At 38.7% G+C, this 21,132-nt stretch overlaps 1 protein-coding gene across 1 annotated transcript in view; it reads left to right on the top strand.

Moving 5' to 3' along the window:
• Positions 1 to 20,923, top strand: part of LOC140933271 (insulin-degrading enzyme-like) — a 38,321-nt gene extending 17,398 nt beyond the window's left edge. The window contains exons 22-33 of the mRNA XM_073382802.1: positions 990 to 1,110; positions 1,868 to 1,959; positions 2,361 to 2,472; positions 3,258 to 3,325; positions 3,417 to 3,516; positions 4,845 to 4,888; positions 5,156 to 5,236; positions 5,319 to 5,466; positions 6,773 to 6,834; positions 18,581 to 18,644; positions 19,247 to 19,326; positions 19,701 to 20,923. Coding sequence (XP_073238903.1) covers positions 990 to 1,110; positions 1,868 to 1,959; positions 2,361 to 2,472; positions 3,258 to 3,325; positions 3,417 to 3,516; positions 4,845 to 4,888; positions 5,156 to 5,236; positions 5,319 to 5,466; positions 6,773 to 6,834; positions 18,581 to 18,644; positions 19,247 to 19,326; positions 19,701 to 19,805 — 1,077 coding nt within the window. The 3' untranslated portion in view covers positions 19,806 to 20,923. The remainder of the gene's footprint in view (positions 1 to 989; positions 1,111 to 1,867; positions 1,960 to 2,360; positions 2,473 to 3,257; positions 3,326 to 3,416; positions 3,517 to 4,844; positions 4,889 to 5,155; positions 5,237 to 5,318; positions 5,467 to 6,772; positions 6,835 to 18,580; positions 18,645 to 19,246; positions 19,327 to 19,700) is intronic.
• Positions 20,924 to 21,132: the final 209 nt, after the last annotated feature.

The raw sequence follows: 21,132 nt of genomic DNA, 5'->3' as shown, positions 1-21,132 counted from the left end.
GTGGTTTTCGATTATGTTATGTGTCACCTGGTTATTTGTTTATGATTATTTGAGTTGAGTGCCAGTAAACTAGCTAGAACAGCTACGTGCTTTTCCTTTTTTTAAAGAACCAGTTACGTAATATTCTGACAACTTCGATTGCCCTCAATTAATTGAGTTTTCGATCACGACGATGTTCACGGTTTAAGGTCAACTCTGTCATTACTTCGTGCCTCTTCCCATACACAAATTACTCTTGTTTAGTTATGAAGAAGATATCAAACAAGCTCAAAAAGGAACACTTACCTTAAAACGTTTTGGTGATTTCTGCAGGCGTAGCATTAAAACTTAGAAAAAGTGCTCAAATTTTGTCAAGTTTCAATCCATTTCCATCCTTGCCATCCATAGCAAAAGACGACAGGAAACAGTTTCTATGCCTAAATATAGTCTTGAACAACAAAACTAGACCATTATTTTTGAAATTCAGTTGATGCAAAAACATGTTTTAGCTTTTTAAATAAGATAGGAAACAGCCGGTACTTACATTGTCGGCACTTACTTCCCCGGGGGTACTCAACAAATGTTTATACGGGAGTTTCCGCCCCGAGGTCTAACCCCTTACCCTATTATATACCATTTTTGACGAAAAAGGTAACCCCTTTGAAATACCTTGTTTACAACTTTGCATCCCTTTTAACTGCTGTAAATGCACTGTCTTTTAAACAGGAATCAATCACAAAAATAGAACGTTTTCTCGACTTTATAAAGTCATGAAATTCATCTTTTAGCCTTTTTGGGCTCTTTCACAGACCCCAATGACAGATTTCCCTACCCTTTCATATACTTCAGCTAGTGAAATCCCTACCCTTTCATATACCTGAAGCCTTAAAAAGATACCCCTTTCGGGCGGAGCCCCCCCCCCCGTAATGGCCATCATAGGGAGTACCCCCCGGGTACTTACTCCTTCATTCTTTTCATGTGCTCAAAATTGGTTCGGTCTATGCTTTTAGTGTATTGTGGCTCTGAAGAACTTCTCTGCTGAACAGCCTCATCAGCACGCCTTGTACTACACTACATTTCTGCTAGAGGAGTTGGCTTGGCATAAGGATGAGCTCTTAGATGCGATGGAAGGTAACTTTTATTCAGCCTTGACTCAGCCTTAGACTTGTTTTAGTATTAGGGAGCTTAAGCAACGACGACGGGGACGCAAACGAAAACGGCGAAAAGAAATTTGTTTTGATCAGCAAAACAACAACTCTGCACGTGCTTCATGCTTTTTGTACATTTCTTTGTCGTCGCTGCTTGACTACGACGTGAAAATACCTAATTTCACATTAGGGCCATTTATACAAGGAAAAATAAGACGCATCTTACATAAGACGCGTCTTAAATAAGACGCGAACTGTACCATTTATACGAGCATGTCTTATCTAATAAGACGCGTCTTAGCTAAGCCGCGTCTTATTTTAGACGAAATGTGCCATTTATACGGAAAGTTCGCGTCTTATTTAAGACGCGTCTTATGTAAGACGCGTCTTATTTTTCCTCGTATAAATGGCCCTATTTTGTGGAGGACGAGAACACAAGACGGCGCCTTTCTTTTTCTTTTCATGAACTTTGATACAGTCCTTTGAATTCAACTGAACAAAAATTTGCCAACCGTTTAGAAACTGAACGAGATGGAATAAGCGTGAAGAATTTTGAAGCGGTGGGAATTCAATATTTTTTAAGTTTCGTTTTCATAGCCGTTGCTGTCGTTGTTGCTTAAGCTCACCAATATCTCCGTCAAAAACGAGGCAAGTGTTTGCCATTTGATGGTTAGCTGAGACACAGTCCCTCAGTTAAGAGTACGTGAAAATAATCTTGCTGTGTCCGGATTGTCTTTCAGAGCTTACCGTGGAAAAGTTAGCGGCTTTCATCCCTGATCTGCTGGGAAGGCTTCACATCGAATGTTTATTTCATGGAAACTTAACAAAAGAGGTGATCTTAATATCATTCATGGTTTATTTATAGCATAAATTAGTAAGAAGCAATCCGCAATTAGTTATTTCAAACTAAAGCTTAAGTCTCGTTTTTACGCCAATCGATCAAGGGAAATTTGCAAAGGCTAAGCTAACCACATTAATTTACTCTTATAAATCATTACCTTTGGTAAGTTAAGAAGAAAAGCGTGGTGGTGGCGGCCATTTTGAAGTTGGGCTGTAGACTGTGGCACTGTTTTGGGGAACGAATCTAGAGCCACTTTCTTACGCAACCTCGAGCTCGTTAGAGCCAATGAGAGAAATGATAGGGTCTCCCAAAAACGTTCCCATACTGCAAGTGGACTAAACGCCCACCCAGTCTTAAGCACAGCCTCAAAATGGCCAATATTTCTATTACAGGAGGCCTTAGGGACGTCAGATCTCGTGGAAACAATTCTTAAGGAAAACGGCAAAACAAAACCGTTGCTGCCCCAACAGTTGATGCGACATAGAGAGATACAGTTACCCAGCGGTGAGTATTATTTCCCGTCTGATAGGCTACTAGTAATCTCTCTGGTACCCTTATCCTGGGTACCAAGGTTTAGTCTCAAGCGTAGCGATTGAGAGTGGTGTAGATGCTCGGGGTTGGCCGCAGGCTGACACGTCTTCGGGCTATAGGACGAAGCCTCGAGAAAAAGCCTGCTTTTCGCGCGGGTCACTTTAAAGACTTGGCCGAAACTGTGCACGTGAAAAGTCTCTGGCACCCAGGGTACTGTACCCTCCATTTGTCTTGCTCACGCACTATTGTGGTAAATACGTGTCATAGAGGTACAGCTACTAAGCGGCCAGTATCTTGTTCATTGCTTAATAGGCTAGCAAGACTAATGCTGTAGGCGCCTCTCAGTTAGCCTGGTGGGCTCCCTGTGATGTGGTTTCGGCACTTGTAGTGGGGCTAACTTGAAGCCACGCAACCTTTTCGTTGCAGAAGCGTTGGACGATATAGAGTAAAATATTATCCTCGCAATGATCGCTGTGACTCTGCAGTAGTTGTAGGGGGTGCGCGCTATATGAGACTGACATCGTCTCGTGCAATCTGTCTCACAAAAGCTAACAAGGAATACTACTAATTCATACAGAACCTTTAGGCTTGTAACAAACTTGTGCAGTATTCGCGAGCTCTTCAGTTTATTACATTGGTGTTTCTCTGGCTTTAATGACTATAGTTTTCGATTATAAAACTGTTGATGTTCAATTTTGATTTGATTTTCCTGTATTACATCTATACTGAGGCATATTTCCGTTGGTCTGTTGTTTTAGGCTGTTCTTATCTATTTGAAATGGAAAATGAAGTTCACAATAATTCTAGTGTGGAAATATATTATCAGGTTAGTTAAAAGGACAAGTTGCTAGTTTGATTGATTTCGTTGAAAAAACGGTAACGAAATGGATGATAATTGATTCTTTTTTTTTTCTTAGTGTGATTTACAAGCTACTAAGAGTAACATTCTTCTAGAACTGTTTTGTCAAATCATATCGGAGCCGTGTTTCAACACTTTGAGAACACAGGAGCAGTTAGGTTTGTTAACTAGGCATTGGTAATGAAACCGTAGGCACGTACACTATACGTCCTGTTTAGACTACGAAATTTTCATGAGCCGAACTTAGTTCGAGTTAATAGGGACTTTTAGCAAATCGCTACGGCGGCCGGAAGTTAAAAAAGCTCCCCCCCCCAAAAAAAATGACGCAGTACGCATGCACAGAAATTACCTTTCGCCATAGTGCCAAATCCTTGTCTTGTGGCGTGGTGACTACTTCGTGAGTATGAAATTCGACTTGTCTCCTATTTTTTTTATAATCACTGGTTTTAAAACCTTTCGTGGATTGTTTTTCACTTTATCAAGAGAGTATTTGACGCTTCTGGTTTTCAATAATTACGTCATCCCTACGTTTTACTAACAGCAAAAGCAAATGAGCGAGAAACCTCGCAATCGCTGTTTGGTTGCCGCTTGCTAAAAGTTGAAATTTGGCGGGCTACGATGCCTTACTCTCCCCAGGACTCCTCATCCACGACCGCCGTAGTAGAGGTCGCCGTAGCGATTTGCTTAAAGTCCCTCAGAATGCCAAATTAACAGAGTCGCCTAATGATGACGTCAAACGTACAACCATTTGAGGCAAAACAATCGTTACTTGCCGAATATGAGTAATGCATTAGGTTCGGCGCATGAAAAGCCTCTGAATCAAAGCCGTTTGGGTATTGTTTATGTCTTTTCAATCTTTTGTATTTCGTCATTTGGTGATTGCAGCCGTCTGCAACACCAAGAAAGTACCTTTTTTTGCAGGGGGGGGGGGGGGGGGCGTATGATGCATTGTGCACCATTAATGGCTAATAGTCGAAATCTCCGCCTTTACCAGGAACAGGGTGTAATGGTCCAACGATAGACTTTTAATTCGCCTGTTGCAGGTGTTCAGATACTGAGGAACAGCGCAAAATGGAGAGCAGATAAAAAAAAACCTCACAAACAAGGACAATAACAACAAAACCAGACTCAGGGAGCTCCGCCTCTCTCTCTCCAGCTCGCTCCTTGCTGCGCTCTTCGTGTCTCGCTGTCGCCTGTAACTGAACGCCTGGAGGAGGGTGGGGATTGAAACTTGCCCCCACAATACAAAATTCCGCGACTCTACGAAGCCATGTCTTTGTTATTTCTCAGCATGTTAGTCTCGAACTTGGCAAATAATAATACTGATTGTAAGGCGCTCTTTCCAAACTGATCCATATCTTAAGATGAAAAAACCGTGAAGAGATCTACTGGCTCGCTGGAGTTTTGGTCGAGTAATTAACTGGTTTCGGTCGTTCAAGAACCATAAAATCCTATTTAACAATCTGTTTATTTACTTACCTTTCAGGGTATATTGTCTGGAGTGGAGTAAGAAGATGCAATGGTGTGCAGGTTGGAATAATCTGTGATTTTTTGTTACTAAAGAAATGGTTGTTGTTGTTTGTAACCTTTGCCAGTGGTTTAAAAAGCCTAAAAAATTTGCAGAGTTAAAGATGATCTCCTCATCCAGCCGAATAAGTAACCAATGCAAGTATATAAAGAACAAGTAAATAAATAAATAGAAAAGTGCCCGTGGCGATATAAGTGACTATAAACGTTTCTGACGTTCCGTACCTGAATCCTATTCTTTGTTAACAAGATTTTTGTAATTTTTTTTAGGGACTTCGCGTGATAATTCAGTCTGAAAAAGAACCTTCCTTGCTAGATTCACGCATCGAAAAGTTCCTTGAAGGAATTGAGGTTGGTTTTCAGAGAATCCAAATTTGTCTGTGTGGATGTCTTAGTTGGCGTAAAGTAACCATAAGTTTATCTTTTTGCTTAGGAGTACGTTAAGGCAATGACAGATGAAGAATTTAAGAACCACATTGAAGCGTTGGCTGTGAGAAGACTCGACAAACCCAAAAAACTATCTTCGGAATGCAGTAGACACTGGAAAGAAATTCTCTCTAGACAATACAACTTCGATAGAGGTAAATACTAATATCCCAGTCTATAGGAAAAAGTGGATATGTTGAGGTTCAGTTTTGTCGTTGGTCCAAATTTTATTTTCATTCATTGCCAGGAAAACAATACCCTGGCTCCAAGCGTACGTTCTCAATTTACTTAGGATGAAATAAACCGCCCTGCTCACCAACAGTTTATGCGTTTTGCGCTTCGCTGTCGGGCTTCGCCGCGAAAAAATACCTATGGCAGCCAGGGTAAAAAAGCAAACGAATTAAAACTTGAACCAAGGATAAAATAGACCACAACTTCTCTCTTAAATTCTGGGTTTTCTTGGATATTTGTATAAGATTCTGTTATGCTTTGCTTTCACTTGCGTGTTTTCCGCGCATGGCACCAATTTCCTGTTTATGCGCGCATGTTCCACGCATGTTACCATTCCTTCCCGCGCTTACTGTCGACCCTAGGCTCAGTCTTCAGCCGTGGGTGCCTCGATGCGTACGCGATTCTCCCCACCTCTAAGGTGGGGAATATCCACAAAAGATTGGATAATTTTTATTAGGCCATCGATTGAAAAAGAGCTGCCCAAGGCTCTCACAAGCAAATATGAAACCGAAAGAAAGTAAAAGTAAAAGCTGCGTAGCTGGCGGTTTTGTTTGTCGAGCGCGCAAATGGGCGGTGAAGCTGCGAGGTGAATAGAGCGGCAGCTTTTTTGGGAGGACTTTAGGAGTTTTCGAGTGGGGATGTGCCGCTGGGACCCTGAAACCGTTAGCCTATACCAGAGCTAGTTCAAGTGAATTTTACTACCCTATACTACACAAATTCCCCCCTATCTTAGAGTCGCTGTTTTCCAGAAACTACTGAGGTCATTAGCACAGTGCAGCCAAATCAAAACCCACTGGATTTTTTTATATTTTTGAGTGGCAATTCCCGGTTTCCCTAGTCTGAACAAAAAGTCTTCAACCAATTGATCAGTTTCCTGGAAAATGATACCCTATTCTAGACCCAAACTCTCTGATTTATATACCCTATCCCAGAGTAAACTGCTTGAAAACCATACCCTTCCCAGCGGCACATACTGGCTTATAGCGGATCATACATACATACATGTTTTTATTTGGAGTCTTATGCAATAAATAGTATATCAAGTATTTCCAAATAACTAAAATTACAAACAACAAAAATTCCTAACCATATATGGCTATATAGCCCATATTTGACAGCACCAACTCCCCCCGTCCCTGGCAGCTTTTTAACTCTCGTCCAACAAATCGCCAGTTCTACAGGCTAGTAAAAGTATTTAAACTATTGGTTGCATCTTTGTCCTCTGAATAGATAATATCGAGGTGGCATTTTTGATGACCGTTACAAAGGAAGATATTCTGTCCTTTTACAAGGTAAGAATCAATTTTATTTTTACTTCTTTTTCAGTTATACCAACCAAGTCGGATTATTGTTAAAAAAAATATTGATGATTTGCAAAATCGTAACAGACGGGGTGGTTGTCCATAGGCTAAACCAAAACACCTGAGAGAAAAATGCGTTCGGTTGTACCTAGTTTTATTTATAAATTTTTGTAATAGTTCATATTTTTGGTGCCGAAATCCTGTAAACAACAGACCTTGCACATTATAGGCTTTCGAAAATGGTGAATTCAATCACTTACTACTTCCTTAATGGTGTTTTATACAAAAGTCTATAAATGGGCTTCAGGAGGAATTATGACCGGTTAAAAAGCATATTTTATTTTTACGGTTACAATACTAAAATCTGATCACACCTCACAGATACATGCTAGACTCGAGATGCGATCGCAAAATTGCTTCAAGAAGCCGGATATAGTCAAACTTTCAAAGGCCCAGTTTGTTCCAGTTTCATTTTCCTCAGACAAACCTGTTGGATGAATTTAGAAGATAATATTTTAAGAGAACGATCAAATATTTTATACTGCTACGCCGTATCTTGAACAAAATCACAAATCTCCAACTTTGTGGAAAGAAAATAAAGAGGAGGCAACTCTAGCTACAATGTGCACTGTGCTCCAAAATCCATCTACAATAAGAATTATTATTCAGAATTATTCCTCGGGTCGTGATTTAACGCCATATTCCGTTACACACTCAAAAATGCTTTTAGTGCTTTCCATGTCATACGTTTTCTAATATGTTTAAGAATCTGCACCTAAAGCAAGTTTTCTAATTACATTGTGAGGTATAAACCAGCACTTAATCAATTAAACTAATTGCTCGCAAATTTGATGTAATTAAATTCAATCTATCTGTGTGATTATACAATCAAATTACGTCGATAAACATGTTTTACTAAGCCTGAAGAGCTACAACAGCGATCAACCGCGTACCTCAAATCAAAGTAATGACTTTCATTCTCTATTTTGTTATTCAATATAGCAATCAATAAATAATAAACAACGATTTAGATTTAGCACATCAACATTCCTAGTCCAATTGGAATATGGAAATGTTGGTTTTCGGGAGAGGGGAAAGAGTACATGTACGGAGGAAAAACGTCTCGGAGCAAAGGAGAGAACCTCATATGGCTACGATGCCGGGATTTAAACTCGGTTCACATTGGTGAGAGATGGATGCTCTCACCACTGCGGTATCCCTTGATCCCCTCCCTTTCTATATATAGATGATCTTCCCGATGAAATTACTTTTTTCCTCGTTCCTCGTTCTCATCGTCTCACTATTCCAACAACCTCTCCCTTGGGAAGTTCCAATCGATTTGTTTCCTTGTTATACACAACGCGACAGCAGTTGAAAAGGATTGGTCCTCGAGTAGTGTTCAGCCTCGTTGCTATATCTGGAGGAATATCAATTGTCTTGTTTGTTCCTTTTACCCGTGGAGGATTTACTTCTGCGTCTTCTTCCATTTTCTAAATCAATGTTAAAATGGGTGAAAAGAGTAGTATTTTGTCGACCGAATGGCAGCATTAATATAAAAAAGGATTAATTTTTGGCATTGCCAAAACCGTTTAGAGCCTGATTATATCTGACAGACTGGCTTGGTTTCGTCGAGTTGACTTTTATCCCGGTTGTACGCCACCCCAACTGCTGTAAAGTTTTATGAAGATAGAGGGAAAGTGTTGCAACTTTGCCGAACTTAAACTTTCATTCAACAGCACCAAGCAATTAACTCAAATCGACAAATCTCTCCAATTAATTTCATCTGGGTAGAAAGACAAAACAGCTAATCACAAGCAACTTATACCCACAGCGTCACAGCGATTAAGCTCGCTTATTGATAAAATGGGGTGATAACAGGAGTCTAAATCATCTCACTTTCATTCTCTACCGTGTTAGATATCACTATATAATACTAATAATAATACTAATAATACTAATAATAATAATAATAATAATAATGATAATAATAATAATAAAGAAGAAGAAGGAGAATAAGCAGAAAAAGATACTTTTCAACTTCTAAAGTACCTCGTTTTTTCTGTTGCCTTTAACTACAAAACGCTGACTGTAAATCACTGAGGTTGTCAAACGCAGTTCTTGGTCTTCAAACACTCCTGTTTTATTGATATCTAGTTCTGTTTTGGCCAACACTTCACGTAGGTCTGGGTCAAGTATGTATTCCTGATCAATTCCCCCTAGCTCTAGGGATCTCAGGTCTTCATTTATCTTGATCTCAATATTGGCAATATTAGCAGCGTGGGCTCTAACTGCAAAAGAGCTGAATCAAGAAGCAAAAAAATTCGTATGGGGGACAATTTAATCTGCGTGCATGTTACGCACAAGAGAAAATGTTAGTAAGTGTACTACTGGGTAAAATTACATTAATAAAAAAAGTGCAGGTATTGACGATCTGATTATTTATAAAGGGGACTTTTTACAACTGATTACTTTCTACATTACTTTTTTTAAGGAAATAAATAGTTAGAATGACTTTCGTAACACGAAACACTAACTCTAGCGGTTAATAATCCCTCAAGATCGCGAGCATTGGTAGTCCTCTTTAGCAGGTGACAACCCCCAGGGTCGTGAGAGGTGATAATCCGCTTAGGTCGGAGTGTTAATCCCTCAGGGTCGTAGTCTGCTACACAGCGGTTCTTAGTGTCGTCACGCAACGCTCCTCCCCACAAACGGTTGTGTGACGACACTAAGAATGGTTGTTTAGCAGACTATCAGGGTCGTGACAGGTGATAATCCTCTCTCTGAGTGATAATCCCACATGGTAGCGAGAGCTGTAAGTCCTCCCTCAGGGTGATATTCCCTCAGGTTCGTGACAGGTGATTGTCCTCTCCAGGGGGTGATAATCCCGCATGGTCGTGACAGGTAATAATTCTCTCTAGGGGTTGATAATCCTCCAGGGTTGTGAATGGTTATAGTTCTCTCTTGGAGTGATAATCCTCCAGGGTTCTGAGAGGTGATAATCCTCTGTCGAAGAACCCCCTTGGCTATAGAGGGGTGGTTGTGTTGATTACCATTTCCCTGGATTAAGCAGTAACAAGTAGGGGTCACAAAGGGTCACAAGTAAGGGAGCACTTTATTCCAAGCAAATGTTCCACCAATATACGCAGGTGTGATCACTAATCTTAGTGGTGATTGGGTGTCTTCTAACCGTCAGGAAAAAACAGTCCTGTCTCTATCTTAGGAGGAAACTTGGATTCTCCCAAAGGAAGAGACAGAAACTTTCATAAGAACCTCGGCGAGAGAGGCTGGACTGTTGTTTTGCTGAATTGAGCACTGTTTATGTGACAGCTTTTATCTGATTGGCTGAGAAATTATTCAGTTTGACAGGGGTCACATGCCGGAAGTAATCCGTGAAAGGAAGTGAGATGGTTTACTCCTCTAAAAGGATTACTGGTATGGCTGTCACATCCACTTCAATGTATCCTTTTGTATAAAGTGGCTTGCATTTCTCTGTATCGCGGAATATGGATTTAGTGAGCATAAAATAATAAATGATAGCCAAATGCTGTGACAATAGCTACCAAAAGCGTATCACACTAGAAATGAATCTATGGTCATTGATGCAAATTGTATACAAATAATATATAGATTTAGCCAGGGCTAAAAGCGAAGCTCCAATTAATAAATTTATAATTTAAATCAAAAAATAAACTTTTAATCTACAAATCATTTAACTTAAGGGCACATTCATGTGACGTTTGAGGGAAAGGCTAAATTATTTTAGAGTGAAACATCTTACATCGAATTGATAACCTTATATGTACACCCAAAAAATAGCAAACATCTTCGATCACATTCAAGATCACAGTAGATTAGGCCTCGAAAACAAATTCTTGGAAAATAAATCACGCCGAATTTTTTTGCGTTCGACAGGTTTACTTTACAAATTCTTGCCAACAAATCTGGGGGTGTTTAAACCAACCTTTTATAATTTTTGTACATCACCTTTGAGGTGAAACAGTTCTATTTATCATACAGACCGCGGACAGAATGCAGTGTTTCACAATTTTTCAAGACAAATTGCACTCAGTCAATATTCAGGACGATCAATCGTAAAGCGAAACCGTTCAAAAATTTCCAAAATCACCCATATGGGCAGCCGGTTCTCGTTTCTATAGTGCGAGCTGTCAGTGTGCAGGGGCACCCAACGAGGATATAGTTCAAAACCACTTAACATAGCATTGTTGAACGTATTTTAGTATTTAAACGGTAGATACAGGCATATTTTTATCCCCTAAAAACTTTTCATCTGTTCGGATTTCCTAGCTGAAAGTCTCGTGATCCGAAAATTATAGGGATCGAAACTTACCTTTTCGAAAATTTCAGCCAGGAAAAGGCTCCCGAAAATTCTAGGTGGCCTTTTTTAGGGTGAATATCCGTTTAAAATGGGTAATTATACCAATTTGTAGATGTTCGAAAATCCTAGGAGAGGCAGGCAAGCAAGAAATTTTACAACAAATGTTCCGAAAATTCTAGTTCTCAAATCGTCTTCCGAACAGATATTTTCCCGAAAATTGCCGTTGGGTGCCCCTGAGTGTGGTCGAGTGTTTGAATGAACTTTAATAGAGTTAAGCTTCAACATAATAGCGAATTTATTATTATTTTTTTTGTTATTTAATGGTTTCAGTTATAACGATGTGTAATCTTATAAAGCGTTTGATACGCGCGACATTGAGTACTCCTGCAAGCCATGTTCATGAACGATGAAAACAAACGGCACAGACAAGCGATTAAAATTGCAAGAGAGACTACTAACAATCAAAAAAAGAAGTATAATTCGGTGAAACATTTACAGAGATAACAATTTTCATTCATGAAGACAAGCATTAAAGTGTCTCTAAAAATCCTGAGTCTCGGCGTGAAGCTTTATAAGCCGGCTTAAGCGCGGGTGTTTACTGTTTTCCAAGGTGAACTCCTCGAAGCAAGAAAATCGCTCAAAGTTTTCTTTCTACAGCCAAATTTATAACTAAATATTCTTCGGAACGTTTTCTTTCTATCTGTGGTGAGCAAATATATCTGGAGGTTTTTTAAAGTTCTGTAAGCTTATATCAAACCGTTCAAACCTGATACTAGGTCAGATCATTGACTCAAACTACGGCTACAAACGTGCATAAACTTGCCGCATAAACTGTCAGCGTGAATGTGCAAGACTTCATGAAATTAAAAAACAAACATCAAATACAATAGTTACTCAGGCTTACCATTCGAGATTCAGTCCCTGAAAGCTATCAAGGAAGGCCACAGTTGCTTGAGACTTTTAAACCCTCTTACGCATTAAGCAAGGTGAAAAACGAAAACGATGCCATCCGAAATCGAATTACCAAATTTTGATAAGCGACGCGTTCCTCAACCAAAAACCCAGTAAACAAACCAGCCATGAATAACAGAAGACTCTTGATAGCAGCTGTATTTCATTTTGTACATCCAGAAGAAAAAGACAGTTAAAAACATCACAAGTTGACACAAAACTCTTCAGCTTCAGCTGTCAAAGTAAACAATTTTCAAGATGCTGCATAATTTTTTCGCATGAACTCACCTGTCAAATTTTGACCAATCAGAGTATAAAAATTGGACGTAGAGCGTGACCAACGCGTGACCATGGTAAGATAAGGTCTTCCCCGCCTGTAACTTTTAAAAAAACTGGCTAAATTTCCGGTTCCGAAGTCAGTTTGAAATCAAAATTCTGATAGTGCAGGGCCATAGTGACATAAACACAACATATTTGATATGAATCCTTGGAAAAAATAAACTTGAGCCTGCGATCATTTCAAACTGGTAATTAATCAGCGGATAACTTCAAAAAATACTCGACCTCGCTGGGTCAACACTTGAGCCCGCGGTACGGTCAGGTGATACTGGTCAGCAGATGTCCTGTTTTGACAGCTGTCAATTGATCACAACATTGATGTGAAATTAGTTTTCTCTTGGGCTCCCAAACTAGTTAAAATGTGTGAGTAAACATTGGTTGTCCTGTGGTGCGGACGAACAGTCGGTCGGCGGTTGGTGTGCGGTCACGTGATTACCAAATTTTCTGGGATGGGTAGATTTACTTAGCAATGGGGCTCCGCCCACGCGCGCGCTTCGCGCGCACGTGGAGCTCCGCTATAACAATCAAACAATGTAAGAAACTACGCGGCAAATTTGTTCGCAGAAAAAACTAAATAGCTCCTCAAAGGGTCCAAGACCTTCCCTCTATTATTCAGTTTCTAACAAGACAACAAATTGAGCTTTCTAAAGCCACTGGGGCAGGTTTAAGTAAGCTATGAATATAAATTACTGTAACGAGGCGAAAACTAGTAAATGTTAACTTTCTGTATCAGTATCATGCAGGGAAATTTTTTTCAGTAATGTAAGTTTACCTTGCAGCACCGCTGCCATCTTCACTTCCCCCTACTGACGCCATCTCATCTTTTACAACCTTTTTGTTCTTCAAGGCTTCATATTCGTCCCTTTTTCCATCTGCTACGTAATGTTCTAGTTCCCCCACAACTGTATACGTATATCGTTTAAACGGGCGTTACAGAACGTACCTAGATGTCCTTACCACCAGCGTAAATAACTTAATATCTTCAGTTTGGCCATGGACAACAGGGATATAATGTCCCTCTCGATCTCCAAAATTTTCCTTGGCGAATTCACGTAACAACTTGTCAATTAACTAAAATGTGATACAATAATTATATTGATAATGATGATGATGATAATAGTGCTAAAAATGTAGTAAGATCTCTTCCATTGAGCTGGTTAATTACGTGGAAAAGACAAAGTTAAAGCTGCGAAAACTGGAGGCTCGTTAGTACATAACGTATGAAAAGCAAGGCGGGGTGAGAACTGAATCCGACAATTCAAAGAAGAAGCCAACCGATTTATACAGACTAACACCTACTTGTTCACCTAGTCTTATGATCCACCTGATGCGCTAGCCTGTGCCAGGTTTTCGGTCAGTGTAGACGAGCGAAAAAGGCTGGCGAAAGCATTTTTACTCAGTGTTTTTATGACCCTTGTTTCAAAATATTTCATAAACGCTCTCATGGAATTTTCTCAACCTTCATAATGTCATAACCGAGGCTACAAAAGGACGGGTGCAAGCTCACTCACAAAGACACTCCTGGTAACGAGAAATTCAAAGGCAAGTAAAAAACTGAATGGCGTCATAACTTGCCATTGCAACTCCGATGTCAATAAAGCATGGATCATAACAACCTTTTATCTTAATATAGTACAACTGTGGACACCCTTTTTTTTCCAATATCTTTATTAATGCCGAATTAGTAAACCCTTTAAGTGGGGAAGTATACCCCTTAAAGTATCCAGTCGAGCCACCTGGCTCTGGGTTGCGGCAGGTCAAAGTTAACAACAGATTAGTGATAGCGGTCGGGGTAACTCCAGGACTTCGCAGTGTTTTGAAAACACTGTTCAGATCACGTTTGAAGAACAGCCCCGTTTGGTCATATCGCCCACCAGCCAGATTATTTTAAAGTTGATCAGTTAGTCATGAAGTTTAATCTTTTTGGTGCTAATTTGTTCAAAAATTAACCAAAAAAATCCACTTACACCGCGTTTCATGACCGAAAAGAAAGTTAAACTAAAGAATAAGGTGCAAACAATTCAATAGTTTGTAGGCCGGCTATAATACAGATGCAAGACCAGAGAGCCTACTGAATTTGACTCACCGCCATAATACTCCAAGCTTGTCTTTGGGCGTTCAGTCCTCTAAAAATAAAGATATCGCAGTCAGGTGAATGGAAAACTGAAAACCATGTTCCTATCCACCGTTAAATTTCTGGTTCTGTGGTCCCCAACAATATCATCATCATAAATCAGTTTAAGGAAATGGTATTAAAAATTTTGGTTTGACATTTACAAAACTCGGAGTTACATCATATCGGTGCTTAAAATATTTACAGTTTCCAAGGTGAATTTGATATTACATGCATTCACTGAAAACGGAAACCACTGAAAGACCTTTTTAAAATGCATGACGACACGGTTTGAGTGACGAGAGTAATCTTAAATAAAATATACTAAAATGGAGTTCAAACCATCTGATCGCTTAGGTAGATCGACTTCTTCCTTGTTCAGAATTTTGAATCCAATTATCTTCATTTTGCTTTCTCAGATACTCTAAGCTATTACATTGAGTGATTGCTCTGGTATTAATCTGTCTGTTTGTTTTGTTGTTGTTTGTTTATTTTTTTTTCTATCCAAAAGTCTTTAAAATAACTCAGATTCAGCTAGGTGAGCCTTTAATTTTTCTCTTACACTTTAAAGCCTGTGAATTCATTTGCGTGTTTGATGCTACAACATTCACACCAGCCTTTAACCCAAAAATTTCTATTATTTTATGATCGCTATTAATCGTTTTGGTTGTGTATGCTAAAACTTTTTGGTCTCCTTCTTAGCAAGATGTTTCAAGCACGGTTTTTAGTAATCCTACCTTGCAGGAGAAATGTCTGTTTCTGAAGAGGGTGATTAATTCCTGATACTTAAGTAAAACTCCTTCGAGTCACTGGAAACAAAATTATGAACAGTTTCAGAATTTAGTGAAATTTACATCAATTCGTCCCCGGGGTCTCTCATCTGTCGTCTTCCCCTCCCTTATTTTTATCCAATAAGCGTTAAGTATCGCGTATCCACGCTTGCTGCTCTGTGCGCAAAAGCAATGCGACTATTGGAGCTTGTTGATGACGTAACACAACTCTCGACGTTTTCTTATTATCGAGTAAAAATAGCTGAATTACTCTCTCTCCGAAAATTTCGGTTTTTTTTTTATTCTTTTCTGATATATGATGTTAAAATCTCAAACTTTTACAAATGGACTGATGGTCTAATTAATTCTTTTACACCAAGAAATTTGGCTTACCTTGATGGCTGATACTAGTTCTTTAAGTATTACATGCAAAATCTAAACATTGCACAGATTATTTAGTCAATCTTGTCAGCTGCTTCTGTTGCGTTGTATTTCAGTTTTGAAAGGTGATCTTTTGTTTAGCCCTACTTATGAAAATTTTAACGATTAGGCAAAAAAATTTAAACAAATACGTCAGCAAAGATTTGTCCAGAACGTATGATTTTCATGCGTAAAGGACTTCAATGAATGAATGAATAAATAAATAAATAATTTTTTATTTAAACACGATGAATATTAAAGCAGTTAATTGCTTGAGGGTTCTTGTGTACATAGAGAAAAAATGACTTTTCTTTCACTCAGTGACCACTACTGATTACTTTCTTTGATCAAGGATCTTATAAGAGTTTAAAATAAGATATTCATTTCTTTATTATCATCCGCCACAAAATCGAAAAAGAAAAAAACATTTACGGTAAATGTTTACCACACTTAAATCGGTTATATGTTTTGTTCACATACGAATGCAAGCATCAGAATGCGGTGAGAAGAACACTTCACCAAATCATCAGGCAAACGAGACAGTGTATTTCATAGGTATTGTTTTTGAGCTAATTAGAAAAAATACCGTATGGAGTGTTTTCACTCACGTGGACAGCATATATGCAAATTTATTGTAACAAAAGAAAGCGTTTGCATAAGAAAAGAGTTCAACTCCCAGGGGACTGGTTTGAGACACCAACATGGCCGCTGTTTCATTGTTTTGGGACACCAATATGGCCGCCGTGACGTCATGTGAAAACACTCTATATGGCAGGAGATCTGACAAATAGGTACATCATTGCATCATGTCCTCTTATCACAAAAAACATATAGAGATAAAGACGAGAGGGTGTGATTTCAGGTATCGATATGATTGGCTGAGCATGTCATGTTACCAAAGTTCAATGGCATGTTTTCAACATACGTACATTGTGACCGAAAGGAACAAAAATAAAAACTCATGACTCGAAAATATAACCCGCTACCCCCGCACAGGAACACATAGCCAAAACGGAAAATGGTAACCCAACGTTAATCAGGAGTGAGAAACAAACATTCCAAACAGAAATACACTATTCCCAAAAGGAAACACAAGCAAACCCAATTTAGAATCACACAATCCGGCCTAAGATACGCATATCCCAAAATATTAAACGAAACTCTCAAAAAAAGAAACCAAAATTCAAAATAGAATCACAAATCCCACCACAAAAAAGAAGATATGGAAAAAATAGTTTTCTATATATGCATGAAGCATTGTTTAGAAACTGAATCGCTCCAAATATGGTAATCTGGATTTCGGAATCCGTGTAATTTTTTGCTTTTGGTATCCGGAATCCGCGCTTTAGAATTTTTGACTCAAAGTGACTGATATAAGCAAAACTCATTTTAAAAGGAGAGAATATGTTGCCTCAGGCTCCTTTCAATTTTAAAATATAAAATGTGATCTGCTCTATAGATTCTTCAAATAATAAAAAAAAAATGAAAAAAAGGCCGGTTAAATTAAAACTGTAATGCGTGTCCAAACTGGACACAACTCAAAAACAAAATGAACTTTAATTTATGGACTTGAATTATTAAATTTTTATTATTTTGCCAAGCAGACACTCGACAATGGCTAAGAACTATACGAAGCTACTTTAAAATGCCATTTATCGAGAAAAACTCCTCTCCAATATTAGCAAATTATACATCAAAAGAAAAAACATTTCCCGTAGTTATCAATTCTAGCGGTGCATTTATAATGAGGGCATGCGCAGACGAGATTTATGCTTTAGATCCCGCGCGTGGTCGTCGCGCTTTGGGAGAAACTAATCAGAAGCACTATCAAGATCTGGGTAGTAACGCGTCATCAGTATGGAATTTCTCCGCTCGTTTCTCAGTCGTCATTTCTCCCCGCGAAATGTTGGCTGTTTTCTCACGCTACCAAAAAGCCTGCTTGACGACAGGCTATATTTTGCCAATACCGACAGTTTGATTTTTTTGGTTCTTTATTTTTCGGCCAATGTCTTTAAAACGACGATCCCCTTTCAATAAAGAATTGATTGCGAAGGACTTTATGCTCAATCAAACTCGGAAAAACGGTAACATTTGGTGAAAGGGAATAAAGTTATCTGCGCATAAACTTACTCGGGCTAACGGTAGAGTATCAAGAGTTTTCTTATGTACTTAAATTGATTCCTCCGAGTACATTTTGTAAGGGAGTCCAATTGGAAGACAGTCTTGAATTCTGGATTCCAAGCCGTGGATCCTGGATTCTAGGTACGGAATTCCGGTCTTTGTGTGTGGAACTTGGATTCTGCATTATAATTTTTAGAAGGATTCCGGATTCCTTGAGTTGTAATCCTGATTCAAAAGCCTTAAGGGTTGAGGATTCCACAAGGAAATAATTGCCATGTTTGGGAATCAAAATTCGCTCAATTGGGGCGAAATCAATGACCAGGATTGTCTTCATTACTGGGTGCAGGCAGAATTCAGAGAGACGGAATGGATGTACCCAAGAAGGGCCTACAAAATATTGAAAGTATTTTTCGCACTAAAAAGACAGTAAGATAATCACGTCAGGCAATGTCAATGGCGATGAAATCTTTTAATCTTCAAATATTTCATAGTTACGGCTGGATGTTCTGTTTAGAAAAACTAATACTGCACCTATTCTACTTACTTTGTAATGCTGCCATTTCTACTGATACAAATTTAAAAATTAGAAAAACCAAGTGATTATTCGCGTGCGATATTTTTAAAACTGTTAACGGGTTAGGTTAGGGTTACGAATAGCTTTAACTTGTCTGAATTACCACCCCCTAGGATCTCATTGCTGTTGAAGCCCCCAGACGTCACAAATTGGCCGTTCACATTCTCTCCAAAACAAGTAAGTACAAAGTATTGTTTTAAAAAGCAAGGAGATGCTGTGTTAAACATCTAGCACATTGCAAAATTCTTGAAACCCACTGGCTTCTGGGAGTGTTTTAATGACCTGCAACTTGTTCATTAGTGTTCGCAAGCTAGTATACTGGTGACTTACTCCCCGTTAGCGGCCAATTTATGAATAGTTTTGCAGAGTAATATTTTTTTTACGTCGCTTTTGTGACATAAGGATATGTTTTATCTAAGGTGCTGCCGTTGTTGGTGTTTTAGAAATCGTTGCTTTTGCGATGCAGGGCAGTCCGTTTTTCCGTTATAGCAGTCTTGTTTGTGATTCAATCTAATACCTCTCAATTTAATGTTGTGTCAGAGGTGAGAGTAAGGCAAAATATATTTGGTTTTTTGATTGAGTTGATAAGGTAATTGGTCACTGTTGAATAATCTGTACACGCCATATCAAGGGAACCGAAGAAAACGAGTAAGGGACTGGAGAAAATTTGGTGTCCGAAAAGAGAGTTTTAACTGTGAAATTATGAAAAGGAAGAAAAAGAGATGATTATAAGTCTATCTGACTTGGTTTTTTGCTAATTGTGTTCTGTTTTTTTGCAGTGACAAAGACTGGACAAAACAAAGTTATCAACAACTTTATGGAGAATGATAAAATCGAACACATGAATCCTCAGTCAACGGTAACGACTTTCGATTGTCGATATTTTTCTTTTTGACCCCGGGCAAAACGAGTTGAGACACATCACAAAAATGCCTATTTTTTCCTGTCATCCTGGCAGAAATAGAAACCTTTGCCAAATGAATGCCCGTCTTGCCCCTTTCCTTATCCAAGGATAATAGGAGAATTAAAAAGTTGGTTTATAGACCAAAACAACTTTGAATAGGGGGTGGGGAGGTATTTTACATTTTCTGTTTAGAGGAGATGGTAGTATGGCGCAAAAGGTAGAAAATACATAGAACTGTCTCAGCAGTTAAAAATGAGTGGGGAAAGCTTAAAAGCTGAAGTTTACTGCATAATAACTTCATGGGCGTGTTATGTTTTTCCTTTGCACAGGTCCAGCCTACAATTATTGAAGACATCGCAGCCTTCAAAAGCAGCCTTCCATTGTTTCCTCTGGTTCCTCCATACCATAGTCAACCCACCAAATCAAAACTGTGAATCACCCGTATAAATGAGGAAAGGACAAGTAAAAACAAAGACATCTTACGAAAGATTTTCGCTGGATCGACTATGCCTGAGAGAAACGTAGCGTTGCCGTTAAACTAAGAGTAATTTGCGGCCCCAAGTGTTTAAACACAAGTGTGATTATATTTAAAAATGGACGATAGGAACTTCTTTCACCAATTTAAAAACAAAACGGTAACGAAACTTCGGGAAATAAAAGAATCAGTTTTTTTACCCAGATTTGAAGATAACAGTACCTCTTTCTTCTATTGTAGCTGTCCTATTAATCCGCGCATAAATTAGCGAAAAATTTAGGAATCCTTTCAAAACTAAGATATTACATAGATCTGAATATACTGAAACAAATTTATTATGCTTTAATATACCCCTATTTGAGTTATGGTATTCTGGCTTGGGGATGTGCCAGCAAAACAAGATTAGATTGTCTTCGTATTAGGCAGAACAAATGTTTCCGCACCATCTTCTTTGCACATCCTAGAGAGAGTGCTGCTTCCTTTTTCAAACTCCTAACAATCCTTAAATTAGATAATAATATATACATGAAAAATATGTTGCCTTATACATAGAATGAGAAATGAAACTGATAGCATTCTAGATATCTTCCTTGATGTCCTGACTCCAGCGTCGCGTATACGCAATTATAATACAAGATTTGTCAGGAAACGGAATTATTTTAGGCTAAGAGGATCCACCAACTTAGGTAACATGTCCTTTAAATTCTCCGCTCCAAAAATGTGGGAGACTGTGCCGCTTGGCCTCAAGTGTCTGCCATATCATAAGTTTAAGAAAGAATGGAAGTCCTATCTTCTAATCAACCACTCAATCAAATCCGATCTTAACCTTGCTTATTTGTTCTATAACTGATATTATTTGAGACTCTTTTTCCTCTCTTTGCTGCTGCTGCCGATTATCTGAACATGACGGTGTCCAAGAAGAAGTATCTTGCTACTTTGGAGTCTGTACACAAATGAACTTAATGTCTTTTAGTTTAATGATTATTTATCAGCTACTTTGTTCTCCTACTTACGTACACTTGTGTCAATGCCTTATATAGTGTGAAATAAATAAATAAAGATTGAAGATAGGTCAAATACCCGGCCTAACCATTTTATAAAATTTTGTTCTGGCAGTGATCAAGCGAGAAAAAATAAGAAGTAATAATTTCTTCCAAGCTAAATCTATCATTTTGACAGTTCAAGGTTTTAATTTTGAATAGTATCTTCGTTTGCCAGGATCGAGGATTTTTGAAGAGTGAGTAGTGTAGAGCTGCTCGTAAGGTCTCTCGTGATTGGTCGCAGGA

This window comes from Porites lutea, chromosome 4, assembly GCF_958299795.1.
Source record: "Porites lutea chromosome 4, jaPorLute2.1, whole genome shotgun sequence".
NCBI lineage: Eukaryota > Metazoa > Cnidaria > Anthozoa > Scleractinia > Poritidae > Porites > Porites lutea.
This window is presented reverse-complemented; position numbering and strand designations above follow the sequence as displayed.